The following is a 19,313-nucleotide window of genomic DNA, read 5'->3' as shown; positions in this document are numbered from 1 at the left end:
TCATTTAAAAGTTGTTTTGAGGCCCCCATGTTGCCACTCTTCAGAGGAGAGTCAAAGAGAACAACAACTTGCAATTGGCCACCTTAAATACCTTTTCTTATGATTGGATGCACCATGAAGTTCAAGGCTTAATGGGCTCACCAAACCAATTGTGTGTTCCAGTGAATCAGTGCTAGGTAGCTACAGGTATTCAAATCAACAAAATGACAAGGGTGCCCAAATGTTATGCACCTGTCTAATTTTGTTTTGATGCATATTGTACATTTTCTGTTAATCCAATAAACCTCATTTCACTACTGAAATATTACTGTGTCCTTGAGTTATTTGATAGATCAAAATGAAATTACTGATCCAAACACCCAATTATTTATAAATGAAAATCATGGAAATTGTCAGGGGTGCTTAAACTTTTGCATACGACTGTATATGTATATGCTTATATACATATATATTTACAAATGCTGCAATCGCTGCGCTACTTACTTCACTGCGCTTTGGTTCTGATGTAGTTTCTGATGGCATCAGAACGAGGCTCTCATTGGAGCCTATGGAAGTGCGCTCTCGTGAGCGAAATGCTTCCCAGCAATGTGTTCTCATTGCTTTTAACTTATAATACCAGCGCACATTAGCTTGTGCTGGCATTACACAGTGGAGGGCAGATATCACTGTCTTGAAAGTGATATTTTTCGCTCCACTTGTAATCTGGCCCTTTGTTTTTTTTTTTCCCTTTAAAAATATTAGTATGTTCCCATTTCTTTCTTTTTTTTTCTTTCTTTCCTTGTTTTGTTTGCATTTGGAATTTCTACAGATATCATGATGAATACTGCTTATATGCATTATCCTGATGAATCCAGCAGATGTCATATAGCACTTAAAAGACAAAGCCGTAGCCACATCTTAAATGTTTAGTGTAGATATTCCCTTACAGGGTGCATCTGATATCACATTGTCTAATTACAGGTTTAATTTGTAATTAATTGTCTATATGTGTTGACATCACCGCTGTGGAGATTATCTTTTTTTAATAAAGGTGTTTTTTTGTTTGGACTTAAGGTGGACGGGTCACCCTAATGGTGGCAAAGTCACGGAGCTCCGATACTCGGCCCTTGGTCATCCGCAACATCTGTGTGCCTTTTTCTGGGAGGTTAAAAAGAGATACTATTGTTAAATACACTTCTGGTGAAACCTAAACTCTGATGGTGTCACTCTGCTTTTTCATAGTGCATGGCCCCGGACTTTCAAGTTTGAATAGTACTATAAAGATAAGTGTACAAAAAATTCACAAAGTGAAACAAAGATAAAATAAATTCACTAAAGTTCAATAGGTTCAAAAGATGGCAGGATATTTCCTTGGGACTTGAATCTTCAATCGGTTCTCAAAAAAAAAAAGAAAACACAAAATAGTGTAACTCTGTAAACCCACTGGATACGATATGGTAATAGGATGAATAATTACTCACATTTGTTGGAGCTAATGCCAGCTCTATATGATGCTCACACCTGCTTTTATACTGGTAGGCAAACCGTATCCCACAACCTGAGTGATTAAAAAAGGAATATTTATTAAAATATTAAAAAATGTCACAAATGCTCAGTATAAACAATTGTGCAAAGGGATACAACAGAAAAACAGTCAATTATCACTGTCCAGAGTGAACCTGTATGCCGAATGGATGAGGATAGAGAGCAGAAGCTTAACCGCTTACCAACCGTAATCCTCAACCGGCTAGGTATTACTCCGCACTAAGCTGCATTTATTTAGGGGTAAAGGACCCCTTAGGAAGCCCCAAATATCATACATATATGTAATATTATACAGGAGGTGTAAATATATTATGCACTCCAAAATCTAATAGTGCAGGCTAAGGAAATACAACCCTGTAAGTTACCTTAGGAGCTATGTACAATTTGGAAGAAATTGCACAGCATTAACAGAAGAGATAGCAATACAAGATATCAGTACGACAGTATGCACTTAAACTAAAGGTGCAGGATAAATAAATACATATGATGCTACTGTGTGTGTGTGTGTGTGTGTATGTATATATATATATATATATATATATAGATATAGATATAGAGAAATATATATATATAGTAAAAGTATAACAAAGCAATAAGGAACAACAGACTAGTAGAACAAAAAACTACTCTCATATAAAGGGCACATAAAGTCTTATAATGCAAAAGACCTAAATGCAATATATTAATGCAGCATCTACATATATGTAGGCAAATATTGTACAGTGATAATAAATAATAGACTAGTAGAACAAATTATTCTCGTTGTAGAGTGCACTTTGAATCTAATGGAGCAAACGCCCAAATACAATAATTCTGTTGCTGCAGAATTCACAGATATTTAGGCAAAATTATTGCACTGTAATAAGTAACAGAATAATAGATAAACTATTCTTATTGTAGAATGCACCCTAAATCTAATGGTGCAAGCACCTAAATACAATATGTCTGTTGCCTACAGATAGACAAAAGTATTGTACAGCAGTAAAGAATAATAGACTAGTATACAAACTAATCTCTTGTATAATGCACTTTAAACTCCAATAGTGCAAAAAACAACAAGTACAACAATCACTGCTAATAAAATATAACATTTCTAGGAGAGGAAGCATACTCTATTGCGCAGCTATAAGTAGTAGAGCACAAGAGTTCAAAATATCTATGTCTGATGTGCACACATAAACCACCACTCGCTGAACACCCAAATATGAGGGAGTGTGACACAGACATTATATTCCCCAAAAATAAATGTAGCCAGGCGGCTCCCGTAACTTACTTCCTTAGCATTAGTAAAGGGCAGGAGATTACCGTTATAACACAAGAATTGAATGTTCTGTCGCTACCACCCTGTCCTGAAGCGATCATATACCATCAATGTCCTTGCGCTGAAGTGTTTGCATCCAAATAAGGAATATGAGCGGAGCCCAGGCTCCTGTGGCGGGAAACACAGATAACCCGTGCACTGCTACAGGACAGATAGAAATGGCGCTGCTGAGCACTGACACTCCTAAACATTAGTAATGAAAAGTGTCTGCAATAAACATCGTGCGGCGGTCTTTCCTAACATCTAGAGAAAGACGAGCAATACTGAAGCAGCGATCCTCTTGTCCATATAAACAGACAGTGAAGCTCTCGGGGACAGTATCAGTTTAGGTATCGGAGCATTTTGCATATATATATATATATATATATATATATATATTTACATACACATGCATATTTAGACATGTATATGTATTGCATCTTTATGTTAAAGCCCTTTGCATGCCTTTTTGTTTCTAACACCTGAGACTTTATAACATTTGTGTGTAATATTTTGTTTTATATATTTTTTATTAAATAGTGTTATTATGAGTGTAAGTGTACTTTGTAATGTATTTTGTATGTGTTTGTGGCACTTTTTTGTTTCACAAAACAATTAACCAGAGCTCTGAGGTCGTGCTAACCTGATGTGAATTAACTTTATTGTGATCAAGCGATTGCATTTACTTTCAACTTGTAATACAATGAAAAACTTAACGTGCGCAAATAACGTAGGAAAGAGTTCCCTGGTTCCCAGCAACAGAGTGGAATTTCTGGGCACGATAATAGATTCCATATCCATGAACATTTTCCTGACAGATCAGAGACGTTGCAAGATTGCGTCCAGCTATCTTGCCCTTCAGACCTCCTCAAGGCCATCTGTGGCCCAGTGTATGGAGGCGGTGGGGCTCATGGTATCCAGCATAGATGTCATTCCATACGCCTGGTTCCATCTCTGTCCTCTTCAGTTGTGCATCTTGAGACAATGGAACAGCAATCACTCGGATCTATCCCAACAGATCTCTCTGGATAATCAAAAAAGGAAATCCCTCACTTGGTGGATCTGTCCGGACCAACTGTCCCAGGGGACATCCTTCTTGAGACCATCCTAGGAGATTGTGACCATAGACGCAAGTCTGTCAGGATGGGGAGCTGTTTGGGGTGCCAGGAAGGCACAGGGTAGGTGGACTCGAGAGGAGTCTCTTCTCAAGATCAGTATTCTGGAACGTCAACGCTCTCAGGGCTTGGCCCCTTCTGGGGTCGTCCCGATTCATCAGATTCCAGTCGGACAAGATTACCTCGGTGGCTTACATCAACCATCAGGGCGGAACGAGAAGCTCTCCCTAGCCATGAGGGAAGTATCTCGGATTCTAGAGTGGGTGGAGACCCACAACTGTTTGCTATCAGCAATCCACATTTCAGGTGTGGACGACTGGGAAGTGGATTTTCTCAGCAGACAATTGTTTCATCCGGGGGAATGGTCACTTGTCCCAAGGTGTTTGCATAGATCTGCATCAGATGGGGGACGCCGGAGATAGATCTCATGGCGTCCAGACTCGACTTCAAGCTATCCAGATACGGGTCGCGGTCCAGGGATCCCCAGGCAGAGCTGATAGATGCCTTAGCAGTGCCCTGGGAGTTCAACCTACATTTTTCCACCGTTAACACTTCTACCTTGAGTAGTGGCCCGCATAAAGCAGGAGCAAGCTTCAGCTATTCTAATTGCTCAGTCGTGGCTGCAGAGGATGTGGTTTGCGGATCTGGTGGGGATATCATTGTCTCCTCCATGGAGTTTACCTGGTTGCAGAGATCTGCTGGTTCAGGGTCCCTTTCTACATCAAAATCTCGATTCTCTGAGGCTGACTGTGTGGAGAGTGAATGTTTAGTCCTAGCCAAGAGAGGTTTTTCTGAGAGAGTGATTGATACTCTCAATCAAGCCAGGAAGCCGGTCACTCGGCGCATTTATCATAAGGTGTGGAAGACCTACTTGTCTTGGTGTGAGGAACGTGGATATTCCTGGCATAAGGTTGGGGTATCCAGGATCCTGTCCTTCCTCCAGGATGGGTTGGAGAAGGGACTTGCCGCAAGTTCCTTAAAGGGACAGATTTTGGCTTTATCTGTACTGTTACACAAGAAGCTTGTGGAGCTTCCTGATATTCAGTCCTTTGTTCAGGCTCTGTCTAGGATCAGGCCTGTCTTTAGAAATTCTGCTCCCCCTTGGAGCTTAAACTTGGTACTTAAGATTTTGCAGAAGGCTCCGTTTGCGCTTATGCATTCGCTTGACATTAATATTCTTTCCTGAAAGGTTCTATTCCTATTGGCTATTGCATTAGCACCAAGAGTCTCAGAGTTGGCGGCCTTGCAATGTGAGCCTCCTTACCTGGTTTTTCACACCAACAAGGCTGTTCTTCGCACTGGGCTGGGATTTCTTCCCAAGCTTGTGTCGAATCGTAACATCAATCAGGAGATAGTAGTTCCTTCCTTGTATCCTAACCCTTCTTCTTCAAAGGAAAGGTTACTTTATAACTTGGATGTGGTTTGAGCCTTGAAATTCTATCTTCAGAAGGAATTCAGACAGACTTCGTCTTTATTTGTGGTGTATTCGGGGAAGCGCAAGGGGCAGAGGGCCTCTTCCACTTCCCTATCTTTTTGGTTGAGGAGCATTATTCGCTTGGCCTATGAGACAGCGGGACATAAGCCTCCTCAGAGGATCACCTCTTCCACTTCCCTATCTTTTTGGTTGAGGAGCAATATTCGCTTGGCCTATGAGACAGCGGGACATAAGCCTCCTCAGAGGATCACTGCTCACTCAACTAGGGCTGTGGCTTCTTCATGGGCCTTTAAGAATGAGTCCTCTATGGAGCAGATTTGTAAGGCGGCTACCTGGTCCTCCTTACATACTTTTGCTAAATTTTACAAATTTGATGTCTTTGCTTCGGCGGAAGCGGCTTTTCGGAGAAAGGTTCTGCAGGCTGTAGTGCCTTCAGTTTAGGGTCCGCCTACTTTTGCACTCCCATTTTGTTTTTCCATTCAGTGTCCTCTAGAGCTTGGGTATTTGTTTCCCACAAGTAATGAATGAAGCCTTGGACTCTCCTCACATTAAGATGAAAAATATAAATTATGCTTACCTGATAATTTAATTTCCATTTGTGGGAGGAGAGTCCACGGCTCCTGCCCGTTTCTCCGGTGAGCGGACCTAAATTTATTTTTGTTCTGATATTTCTCATACTGTTCCTTGTTCCATTGGCAGAATGACTGGGGGATGAGGGAAGTAGGGGAGGTATTTAAGCCTTTGGCTGGGGTGTCTTTGCCTCCTTCTGGTGGCCAGGTTCTTAATTCCCACAAGTAATGAATGAAGCCGTGGACTCTACTCCCACAGATGGAAATGAAATTATCAGGTAAGCATAATTTGTTATCGCTTGTGCGTAACCGTTAATGCGCCACTTGTAATCTGGTCCGAACAGTCAGACACGCAATTTAAAAATCAGGTGGATGTCCATATGGCTGTGAGTCCATCTACTGACTATGCAGAGCCTAGTCTCCAAGATACGCACCCTTGCAACTTTATGTTCTTTCTGCCAAAAATTTAACAGCTTTAGACGGGTGTGGACTCTTTTTCATTAGCGTTTAAAAGTTTTTCTGCAAGATGGAATCTTTTGGATTGCCTGAGTGTTTCCCAAGTTCAAGACTTGTGGAGTTTGCAGAAAAACTCTGCCGCTCCTACTGAAGATACCAGCTACAGATATGGGGGGGCTCAGGGAGACCAGATGTGGGCAGTCCAGCACCATAGTAAGTGATGGTAAAGTACTTCAATTTGAAGGACAAAATCTCAATCTTGTGAGCACATAGACAAATCTAAACTCTACTGTTTGAAGGAAAGAAACTGTACCTCTTTCAAGACTACTCTGCAGAGGTTTCAAAGTGGAGATGGGAGTTCTCACCTTACTGTAAGCAACTACTGGGAAAAAAAGCTGCTTCATATCCTTACTTTACCTGACTCATCTGAAAGGGCAGACACCCCAGGAGCCCAAGTTCTTTGATATACCTAAACATGTCCAACTCTACCTTAACAAGGAAAACTCTTTGCTCTGGGATAGAGGAAATTCAAGAAGGAGATCCATGAGAACACTTTGGCTTGAAGATATTGATGACATGGAGGAATACAGATAGAGAGTTATTGAGATCCACAAAGACTATTGTCAATTCACCTTTATGTATCCTTTCAAATGGGGGGAGGGGATAAAGCTACAATTCTTAGTCTGTTTGTTTGTTGTAAAGTTTACACAATATGTTTGTTGTAAAGTTTACACAATTTATGATTTGTATCTTGTATTGTATTTCATGTTGTTTATTTTAGTGTTCCAACACAGGTCTATTTATTGACCTAGTCTTCAGTGTGCCACTCCTCAGGTTGATATCCTGTGATCTGCAGCTCAATAAATACTGTACTGTGTCTTTCAGCTACTTATATCCACAACACTAAAACGTTATAACGTGACACGCTTAACCATAATGAAGGTGATAGCAAGGAATATTGGAGGAATAACATGTCCTGAAAAGGAAAGGACAATCCTTCAATATTTGAGAACTAAAAAAAAATAGACATTGCAATACTTGAGGAAGCTCACCTAAATATCTTTAAACACCAAAAATTCAAGCAAAGTTGGGTAAGGGAAATATTCTACACCCCCTATGAAGTAAAAAGCCAGAGAGGTAGCCCTCATTTTAGGAAAAATCCTTAACTACTCCATACAACAAACTGTTATAGATCAAGAAGGCAGAAACATTATTGCCAGGGTGGAGTTTGATGGTTGCCAGTTAGTGCTTAGTGGAGTTTATGGGCTGCACACACAAAATAAATAGAAGCAGTATTCGAATCAGCTTTTGGGATTCTCTGACCTTTCCATTGTAGTTAGGTGAGACTTTAACATAGCACCTCACACACCAGCAGATAGGTTACCCAATCCAGAGGTAAACAGAAGTACTTCATGTAACTTACTGTGTTCCAAGAGAGATGCATTAATTTTTAATAATTTCAATAAGTCATTAGCGCTTCAGGATGTCTGGAGAGAGAGGAATCCTGAAGCCAGGGATTTTACATATTTAGCACCATCTAAGGTAACTATCATAGACCTTTTCCTGGTCTCTGCAACATTTTGCCACAAAATTAGGGATGCCAAAATTGATTCCATAACCATCTCAGACCATGATACAGTTTCTGTTATAATCAAGAAGCAGGGCATAGACATGCATATTCTCCACATACCTCAATCATGATGTAAACTTGCATAATTATTCAATTGGCTAATGGAATTCCTCTAAAATGCTTATTTAATGATTAGAGAACACCCTTCTATTCTGGGAGTCAGCCAAGGCTGTACTCAGGGCGTGGTGACACCATATGCAGCAGGGATCAGGAAAAAGCACAAGCATAGGTGACAAATTCTAAATGTGAGATATCGCACATAACTCCACAGAGGCTAACAGAGAGAAATACAAATAGGTTAAGACGCTTAGAGACGCATATCTTTTTTTTTTTTTTTTTAAATGATTTTTATTAATTTTCCATATAGATAATACAATAGTACAGAGGGTTTCCACAAAGTATATAAAGTATATCGTACAAAGGTACAACAGGTGTGTATTTTCCAGTCCATTCAGTTAGTATCCTGTGCAATCTCGTTTTGAGACTGGGTGAGCAGAGTTCTTATGTGGACTGTGGAGTAATGGGAGGGAAACCGTATAGTTGGTTTCGGCAAAGAGCATAAATATAACTTGTCAAACTATAACATGAATATAAAGGTAACAACTGGAGACTGGCTTTTGTGACTATAAGGTGGTCAGTCTTCGTCTTGTCTTTGTGGATATGGAGTTTAGTTGGCGTCTTGGTAGTGGTCTGCATGTCTGTTTTACCTTAATGTTAGGTCCTAGTGTTAGTCGGAGGTGTCACAATGTTTTGGGGGGGGGGGGGTTATTGAGCGTTAAGGGTGTGTAGGAGTGTCTCCCAATAAAACTTGACATTGAGGAATAGATCTAGTTGGTTGCGTCTGTAATATCCATACTGTTCTAGTTGTATGGTTTCTGTTACTTTTGATAGCCATTGTTGGCTAGATGGGACAGAGAGGGATTTCCAATTTTGTGCTATTAAGGCTTTCGCACTGTTTAGGCATATTGTCAACAGTGTCGATCGTATCTTGCATGGGATCCCTGGTCTTAAGTTAAACAGCGCTAGTGTGGGGGGTAATGTAAATTCGTTACCTAAGATGTTTTTTAGGTGAAGTTCTATTGACTTCCAATAAGGTGTTATCTTGTTACAATGCCACCATATATGTGCCATTGTTCCTGGTTCCCCGCATCCTCTCCAGCATGATGCTGAAGATGAGGGGTAGATTCTATGTAGTCTATGTGGTGTTAAATACCACCGTGTTAGTATTTTAAAGTTGAGTTCTATAAATCTGGTGGAGGTTGATGACTTTCGTGTGTTGTTAAAAAATTTCCTCCAGTCTTTTTCATCTAGCTCTATTTTTAGGTCTTGTTGCCAGTGAGCAGTATAAGGTGGGAGGGGGGTTAGTTCTACATTTTCTAGCATTTTTTTTGCAAGTGATAAAGTGCCTCTGGTGGGAATTGTTGACAGGCAGCATTGTTCAAAGGGAGTGGGCGCCCTTAGTAAGTTCTCCCTAGCTTGATTATTGCATATAAAGTTGTTGAGTTGGGAATATTTTAACCATGAGGAGAAAGCTCCCCCCAGCACATCTGTCAAGCTATTTCTGGGTTTAAGTGATCGTTTATCTAAAAGTGTTATTATGGGAACAGAGTCCTGTAATTCCCAAGTAGCTTTAGTGTTCCTTAGGGGTTCATACCCTCCGGAGAGTTCCATGTTCTGTGATATTGGTGTTAGGGGAGAGTGTTGTGAGGATAGTTTTGGATATTTTCGTACTAGGTAGTCCCAGGTATCAAAAATGTGTCTAAAGGTTGGGGAGGTCTGGCAAACAACAGGTCTTAAGGTTTTGGGAATCCAGCACACTGAGCCGGGTTTGGGCGCTTTTAATATTTGAGAGTCTAGGGAAATCCATGCTTTAGCTTTACTTTTGCTATGCCAGTCAAGGATGCGTTGCAGGGTCACTGAGTGGTAATACATTTCTAACTTCGGTACCCCTAGTCCCCCCCCTCTGGTTGGTCTGTGTAATGTGGTCGCGTTTACACGAGGCTTTTGTTTTCCCCAAATGAACATGTTGATGCTCCTTTGGAGCTGTTGGATGTAGTGCTTTGGGAGGGATATGGGTATGGTTTGAAAAATATAAATTATTCTTGGGAGAATAGTCATTTTTATGGCCTGTATTCTCCCCCACCAAGATAGGGGTTTGTCACTCCAAGTTTTTAGGGTGTGTTGGGTAGCGGTTAGTAAAGTTTTGTAGTTGGCGTCAAATAGTTGTGAGATTTTTGGGGTCAGCTGGACCCCCAAGTATTTTAGTTGGGAGTTCTTTACTTTATATGGGCATATATTCTTAATGTGTTGTAGTTCTCTTTGGGGAAGGGAGATGTTTAGGATCTCTGATTTCTGTTTATTGATTAAGAAATTGGATAGGTGGCTGAAGGTGTCAAATTCCTCCATTAGGGCTGTTAATGAGCTTGTGGGGGAAGTCAATGTGAGGAGAATGTCATCGGCGAACATTGAGATTTTGTATTGATTTGGGCCAATATGTACTCCCTTTATGTTTGGGTTAGCTCGAATATGAGCCGCTAAAGCTTCCATGGTAAGCACAAATAGGAGTGGGGAGAGTGGGCAGCCCTGTCTTGTTCCATTTGCAATTTTGAATGGGTGGGATAGTACTCCGTTTACCTTGACTTTTGCTGAAGGAGCTGAATATAGTTGGAAGATTTTACCTATTATTCCATCTCCAAATCCATAACTGTGAAGTGCACTTCGAAGGAATGGCCAGGCCACCCTGTCGAAGGCCTTCTCTGCGTCTGTGGCTACTGTGATCATAGGGATTTTATGAGTGTTGGCAAAGTCTATAAGTTGGGTAGTTCTAATAGTGTTGTCTCTTGTTTCTCTGAATGGGATGAACCCAGCCTGGTCTAAGTGGATTAAGTCAGGTAGGACCGAGTTGATTCTTAGTGCTAGAATTTTTGCATAAATTTTTATATCGCTGTTTAACAATGAGATTGGTCGGTAGCTGCTGGGCTCTGTTATCGGTTTGCCCTCTTTGTGTATGACGGTGATATGTGCTTCGAGTAGTTGTGGGGATATGGGGGAATCATCTTCTAGGGAGTTAAATAAATTTGTTAAGTGGGGGGTTAGTATTTGCTTAAAATGTTTATAATAGGCGTTCGTCAGTCCATCTGGGCCAGGGCTCTTATGAGTAGGTAGGCTATTGATAGCTTTAGCTACTTCCTGCTCCGAGAAGGGGTCATCTAGGGCTGATCTAAGTGGTTCGTCTAATTTAGGTAGATTTGCTTCTTCTAGGTATTTATCTATAAGGGTCTTCTTATGGATGCTATCATCTGTGGGGATGTTGTAGAGAAGACTATAATATCTGCTAAAAGTGTCTGCTATGCCTTTGCAGTCATATGTTTCTTTGTTTGTACTGTCTTGAATTTTATTTATATAGTTGGCGTAGCTTTTCCGTTTCAGTGCTTTGGCTAGTATGGGCCCTGCTCTGTTACTCTCAACAAAATAGAGTTTCTTTAGGTAGTAAGCTTTTCTATGTACTTCAGTCGCTAGTAAGTTATTCAGGTTGTGTCTTATCTTAGTAAGAGTAGTAAGGGTGTCATTCGATTCGGGGTTGTGCATGTGATTAAGTTCTGCCACTTTAAGTTGGTCCAGTAATTGTTTGTATTCTGAGTTGTATTTTTTTTTGAGAATGGCTTTCTGTTTAATAAGTTCTCCCCTAACTACCGCTTTATGTGCTTCCCAGATCGTTATTGGGTGGGATTGAGGGGGTTTGTTGAAGTGAAAGAATTCAGTAAGTGTTTTGTCTATTTTCTTTTTGATTTGAGGCTGTAGAAGTAGAGTATCGTCTAACCTCCAATTAAAATCTGTGATGGGCTTGTCAGGCCAGTCAAGGGTCAGTGATACTGACGAGTGGTCCGACCATGGGGTTGGGATGATGTCTGAATCCCTAGTAAGTGTCAGCCCTAATTGGTCAATGCAAATGTAATCTAATCTGGAGTAAGATTTCTTGGGGTTCGAGTAGAAGGTGTAGGTTTTCTGTGTCGGGTGGTGGACTCTCCAGACGTCTAGAAGAGATAGGGATTTCAGGCTTTGTGTGACTGTTTTGATAGTGTTTATGGTCTGGGAGCTTTTGGTCATTGAACAGTCTAGTCTGGGGTTGAGTGCTATATTAAAGTCTCCTGCTATAATGGTAGTTCCTTTTGCTAGTTCTAATATTTTCCCTGTGACTTTTTTGAAGAATTTCGCTTGGCCGGTGTTGGGTGCATATATGTTCGCTAGCGTAATTGGTTTGTTGAAAAGGTCTCCAACCAATATCAAGTATCTGCCTTCTGGGTCAGTGTGAGTGGTAACATTGTGGAGATGCATGGATTTATGAAATAGGATTCCCACACCGTTTATCTTTTTCTGTGTGTGCGAACAAAAGTATCCGGTTGGGAAGTTTTTAGAATGGAACTTCGGTTCCTCTTTGTGTCTAAAATGTGTTTCTTGCAAGAAGATAATTTCATTTTTAGATTTAGAAAACCAATTGAGAGCTAAAGATCTTTTTGTGGGAGAGTTTAGGCCCTTTGTGTTTTGTGTCATGATCTTGATTTGTGGTGCGCTCATTAGAGTATGTGTTTGGGTTTTAGCTGTCTTCTGAGCTGTTTAGTGGTAAAGGGGTGTATGTGCTGTGATACACTCAATGGGTTCTGGTCGTCAGTAAGTGTCACTTGCCAAGCCAACTCAGACATAGCAGTTATTAGAATCAAATTTCCAGTTCCAGTATAACAAACATTAATAAACTTCATAACATATAACTTATATACAACAATTGCATATGTACATATACAATACCAGGTGTTTAAGGGTATACTACCCTGTTCACAACATTTTATGAACATGAGAGTATAGATCACTTCCTATATTGTTAAACAAGGTGTTTCAATTATTTTTAATGGCTTCGAATTTCTAAACAACATTAAAGTTAGGTGTACTCACTCACTTGCTTTACCTGCAGACATTCAGAGACTCATATCTTATTCAATCCTCTACTAACTCCTTTAATAACACTTAAACCTAAATTCTACCTGTATGGAAAATGAACTGGGAGGTTACTTGCAAATATCACTAGGCTGGTTACAAACCCCAACACTATTTTAGCAATCAAAGATGGGGACTCCTATGCTTACACAAGAAAAAGACAAACAACAAGCTTTTAGTAATTGCAATTTCATGTTCTTTGCTGGCCAAGATGTTGACTCATATTTTAAGGACAAAGATATTACGATTCCTCAGTTAAATGTTGATCAATTACAGAATTTAAATGCCCTTATTCTGGTAGCAGAGGTCTTTAATGTCATCTGTGGTTTGCCTTTGGAAAAAGCTCCTGGACCAGATGGGCTGCCGGGAGAATTTTACAAACTACTGAAAGCAGAGGTTGGAGACATGCATACTTAATTATTCAATGAAATAATGGAAGAAAAGGTGGTATTATCCCAAAGATGAATGGATGCTAGTATAAGTGTGATCCCCAAGCCGGGTAGGGATCCTTTACTCTTACTGATCCATATCCCTCTTAATGTCAGACTATAAAATATTCACTACCTTATTACCCAACCTAGTTCATTGGGATCAAACTTGCTTTGTAAAAGGGAGAACCTTGGCCAACATGATGAAGATACAAATTATATTGACTCATTTCTGGAAAATACACAAAGATGGGAGTGATGATAAATCTTCTAAGGCAACCTTATTACTTGTGGATGCAAAAAAAAGCATTTGATAAGGTCCTTTGGGACCAACTGTTTATTACATTAGGTAAACATGGCATCCACAGTCCATTACAAGTTTTCAAAGTATCTATAGCTCCTCAGTTCAAATTAATGGAACTGCTACCGCTCCATTAACCCTTCAGAGAGGCACCAGGGTGTCTTCTATCCCCACTCTTATTTGACCTGACTATTGAGCCTTTAGCCTATAAACTCAAGAGATACAGAAGGCCTGAGAGTAGGGAGTGTAACCTCACATCTGTCTCTTTTTGCAGATATGAGTCTTTATATACAAAGCCTGCATGTTAATATACCTAAAGTAATGTATATAATTGCAGAGTTTAGTTTCATATCTGGATATCAAAATAATAGGGAGAAATCAGAGCTTCTGTGTTTGTGTCACTAAGGTTCTCCTTTGCCACCAGAATTCAACTTCAAACATAATATCTAATGGCTTCTATTATTTAAGTATAACCCTGTCCAGAGACCCAAAGCAGTGGTATGATCCTTAAACTACTGTCCCCTATTTAAGGAGTTGCAGCAATACATAGGGTAATTGGGAGATGGCTCCAATTAGCTATCGGTAAAGTGGGATTGATAAAAATTACTACTATTTCCTATGCACTGCTTCATACTTTTCAAATGTTGCCAGAGATTTTACGTAGGAAATATGTCAATGCTTTACATACTTTGATTTTAGACGTTGCTCTTCCAAATCTAGAATACCATAACTGGGCGCCACAAGGCAAATATGTGATAGATTGGCTGTCGGGTAAGAATCACTTTACTAACCAGGAATTTGAAGAGGAGGCCATAAAACCTTGGTTATTAGCTATACTCCCAAATATTACATCACCACAGGCTGAAGCCATTGTTAGGGATTTCTCTCTCTCTTCCAAAAGACTTTGCAAGCTTAATAAAATATCTGTAAAAGTTTGGGGAAGTACCGTACTTGCCTTCAGGGAGTTACAAACACAATATAACTTACCACATACACACCACTTTGCATACTTTCAAATGAGACATTATGTCACTGACAAAGCTACTGTTAGCTCCTTATAGTGAAAATTACAAATGAATCCTTTGGGCTGAGTTGGGACTGACTTCCATACCTCTGACATGCAAGCTATTACAGGACCGTACTAATAACTTAAATGGATATGAAACCCAATTTTTCTTTTCTTTTATGATTCAGATAGAGCATGCAGTTATAAGCAACTTTCTAATTTACTCCTATTATTAATTTTTCTTCATTCTCTTGGTATCTTTATTTGTAAAAGCAGGAATGTAAGCTTAGAAGCCAGCCCATTTTTGGTTCAGCACCCTATGTAGCGCTTGCTGATTGGTGGCTACATTTAAAAGCAACTCTAATACATCAGTTTTATTATATGAGCAAGTGGATGCCCTTGGGTGCATGCAGTGTAGGATGCAGACTTCTATGAAAAAAAATAAGAACCCTATTACTTACCTTAAAACTTTCATACAAAAGCAAATGCTTTATCCACTTAGGAACTCTGAATATGTCCTAAATGCGCAACTACGTAATGAGTGGGACCTAGATTTTACTGGAGATAATGAGAATGGGTGATTTTCTTTATAATCAACACAGTTGGATTGAAGGAGTGGTGCCCTGGGCATGACTGAAGGGTAGTTTATTTGTATTACTGGACCTCAACACGGCCAAATATTGTGTTTAGTTGAGATCCTTCTGTGTTAAGTATGATAAATGTATTGCAATTGTTAATGCTGTTGTTGCTAATATGTTGTTTTGATGGACCCTTTGGTATTAAACTACAAAAGACTTTTATTGCCAGATCTTCAGAGACCTATTGTTCCTTCAAGAATAATAAGCAAAGACTTTTATTGCTAGGTCTTTGAAGTCTAATTAGTTTCTGGATGTATAAGAATTTCGTAAGCTTTGTACTCTACAACAGCTTTAATGTCTTAGCCCAATGTGACGTGTATATATACATTGTGCATTGGGGGAGGGGGGACCACTACACTACAGAAATTTAAAAAAAAAAATTTTTATAAGATGATGGGCATAGTTAGAGGGGGAGGGTTAGAGAGCTGTTTGGGAGGGATCAGGGTGGTTGGAGGGTAACGGGGATCCTACACTGGAGAAAATATTTTTTTTTTAAATATAATTAATTTTAAAAAAAATATTGCATTAAAACTTATTATTGGCAGACTGTCTGCCAGTATCTAAAATGGTGGTGACCAATGTGTTTGTGTGTGGGGGGGTGGGTTGTTTGGGAGGGATCAGGTGATTGGAGGTGTCAGGTGGGGGTAAACTCTACACTATAGCTAAAATTAACCTTAAAAGCTACCAGATTAACCCCTTCACTGCCAGGAATTTCAGACGTATGGTGGGCAGCTGCAGTTAGCAGTCTTCTAATTAACAAAAACCAATGGCAAATCCATGCAGGTTTGCTATTTCTGAACAAAGGGGATCCCAGAGAAGCTTTTACAAAAATTTGTGCTAGAATGTAAATAATTTCAGTGAGAAACCCAAAGTTTTTGAAAAGTTAACTTTTTTTTTATATATATTATCGCGGTGATATGGTGGCATCAAATATACCAAAATGGGCGTAGATCACTGTTTTTTTAAACCTGCCCTCAGGCCTACCTAACAGGTCACATTTTGTGGATATCTGAACTGGAGCACAGGTGAAACAATCAGCTGATTAGAAAAAATATGGTTTTTTTTTACCTGCTCTCACCCACGGTAATACAGAAAACCTGGCCTGTTGAGGAGGCCTGAGGACAGGTTTTAGAACCAGTAGCCTAGATCAATACCTTGGGTTGTCTACTATATATAGATAGAGAGAGAAGCACCAGGGGTCAGGTAATACACATAAATTGTCTGTCTTTTTTACTTGTATGTAAGTCTGAGGACGGGGGCAACCTCAAATGTTCACACAAGTAAAGTTTTTACTCATTATTATCATTATTATACAGAGAGTGCCTTTCTTCCAATTTTATAAATATATAGATAGATAGATGGTTTTGACAGGCAAATAGAAAAAAAACAAGGCTCTATTTCTGTTTAAAAGGAGTGAGAGCAAAAATGCTAAAAATTCTCCGGTATTTTAAAAGTCCCGGTAGTGAAGGGGTTAAAAAGGTTTTGGGGTTTTTTTTGTTTGTTTTTTTACAGGTGTTTTTGTTTGTTTTTTTTATTGTTTTTTCAGAAATTTTAATTGTTTTTCATACATAGCAATCTTATGTTCCCGATTCTGGAAAAGTGTAATGACCATTCTTTTTAGAATGTGCAGGTGAAAATTCTTTAACTTACGCTGTTTCTCTCTATAGGTATTTTATTGGTACTTCTGTGTCTACCTTCTCCTTCCGTATTCATGAGGAACGAGAAATTCTGGGCTTTGACCCAAAGACCACCTACAACCGATTCTGTGGCGAAAAGGAGAAGAACTGTGAACAGCCCACCCACTGGAAAATTGTATACTGAATAGCAGTAACAAGATTCGACCAGGATAAACTACACCTGAGCATTTGCCACCTAGTCACAAACTGCTGCCTCTCCAGACCAAGTGCTGATGTTTATATAAAGCAGCTCATCACCAGCATACATTGGAATTCTGATACTGCTACTCTTCAGCATTTCAACATTGGTTTATTCCTTAGTTGCGTGAGGCAAAAGTGGAATGTCATTAAATGTTAATATAATGTTATATGCTATTGCAGAGAAATACAAGTATTGTATATCAGTTTATGGAAGATAGAAGGCACACTAGACTTGTGAAATATGTTTTTAATTGTGCCCAGAATATCTTACTGTGTTATTTAAGCCAAAGTTGTCCTTTCTGGGGAGCCTTGTTTTTGTGGGATTAGGGTGTCATAAAAAAAATGCACTAATAAAATGACTGTGGAAAATGGTGCATACGAATCTCCAGGGTAGGAAAAATAATTGGCAGCAGTAGCAAGAGTACTAGATAGGGACTCTGCTTTGAAGAGATGCATTTATCTTAGGCTCCAAGTGATGGTTAGTGGTTCCTTTATAGGTATATCTTGAGGTTCAATTATGTGTAAAGCTAGCTGTAAGAGTTCAATCACTAAATCTGGAAAACACTGCCATAGGCTTGAGAAATCTTGCTATTTTTTATAAATGTTCATAGACTGCCACTGGTTAACTGCAGTGTATTTTTTTTAAAGTATTGTGTAAAGCCATTTAATAGGCCTTTGCACTAGAGTGATCATTATGTTGTATAGATTGCTTTTTTCACTTTACACCTAATGCAGAATGAGCTATAAAACATTTTATTCACTTCAGTATTATCTGCAGGTAAGATAAATATTTGTAAGTCATTATATCATACTTTATTTAGGATGATGTACCTGCTATAGTTTAGCAATAAAGTTACAAATCCCAAGCTCCACAAACGTTTTAACACTAGCTTTTAACTTATATATTTTGTAATTACGGTGATTCAGCTATGTGAACACCTAACAAAAGTATTCATGCTTTTTTTCCCCCGCTTAGTGTAATTATAAAATCCTGCAACTTCTTCATTATCATCGCTGATGGTTGTGTTGTATATTTATCTGCCATTTTCTAAAGTTATTAGATACTCATGTCACATCTAACTTGTGTCCATGTAGCAACAATGCAGTTTGACATTTTGTATTAGGTCCTGATTTCAACAATATTGCATTTATCTCAACAGAGACCCTGTTGACTACAGTCTCTCATAAATTTTGCAGCCTCATGATGAAATAGCAACTCACTTATTTAACACCGTTACGTTATACAGATGATAATGAATGTGATTTTCAGATACCCGTTTTAAATGTAAATACCACTGAGAAATGCGGTTTATTTTGTGGCTTTTTATATAGCAGTGTTGCATTTTGGGAGTTTTTCTCATAATCAAGTAAGTTGTAATTTTATATTAGCTGGTAAGTGCACCCAGCAGTGAGACTATTTTCTATGTATACCTCAATTCAATTCAGTGTTTTTTTTTTTTTATAAAAAGTACTTTTTGTATTTTTGCGGACTGAAATATGAATGAAAATATGACTGATCTATGTCTTTGCATATCCAATTGTGTTTGTTTATTAATAAAAACAAATGTCTGACACCTCAATAATAATAGGAGCATTTTCTAATCAGTTCTAAAACTTCTTGGCTCTCTTTCCTATAGCATTCAAATTTATTAGAAGCATCAGCATTGGAAGTAGTTAAATGAACAACACCCAATCATTTACTTTCATTATTTAGATAAAGCGTACAATTGTAAACGACTTTTCCAATTTACTTCTTCAGGTAGGAAACTCTTTATCCAAACTACTTGGTACTGATGTTCTACCAGAAAAGCGGATTTATCAGACCAGTGAACGGAAGGGACGTTCCGTCAGCTGTCTGATAACAAATACTGTACATACCGCGCATGCGCTCCTCAGCATAGTCGCATTCCAAAGCGACTACATCACAACACAGCACATTCGCTGTTCTGATAGAATAACGGCCGCACGCACTGAAGTTAGCTCCTCTGATAGAACACCGGGCAGCTGCTGAATCATATTGCCCATGTTACATCACATTAATGCTG

The 19,313-nt window shown here is 39.1% G+C and overlaps 1 protein-coding gene across 1 annotated transcript in view; it reads left to right on the top strand.

The window, feature by feature from the left end:
- The window catches only part of POFUT2 (protein O-fucosyltransferase 2), a 256,062-nt gene extending 237,208 nt beyond the window's left edge, over nt 1–18,854 (top strand). Inside the window, exon 9 of the mRNA XM_053698775.1 lies at nt 17,059–18,854. Coding sequence (XP_053554750.1) covers nt 17,059–17,212 — 154 coding nt within the window. The 3' untranslated portion in view covers nt 17,213–18,854. The remainder of the gene's footprint in view (nt 1–17,058) is intronic.
- The last annotated feature ends 459 nt before the right edge of the window (nt 18,855–19,313 follow it).

This window comes from Bombina bombina, chromosome 1, assembly GCF_027579735.1.
Source record: "Bombina bombina isolate aBomBom1 chromosome 1, aBomBom1.pri, whole genome shotgun sequence".
Taxonomy (NCBI): domain Eukaryota; kingdom Metazoa; phylum Chordata; class Amphibia; order Anura; family Bombinatoridae; genus Bombina; species Bombina bombina.
This window is presented reverse-complemented; position numbering and strand designations above follow the sequence as displayed.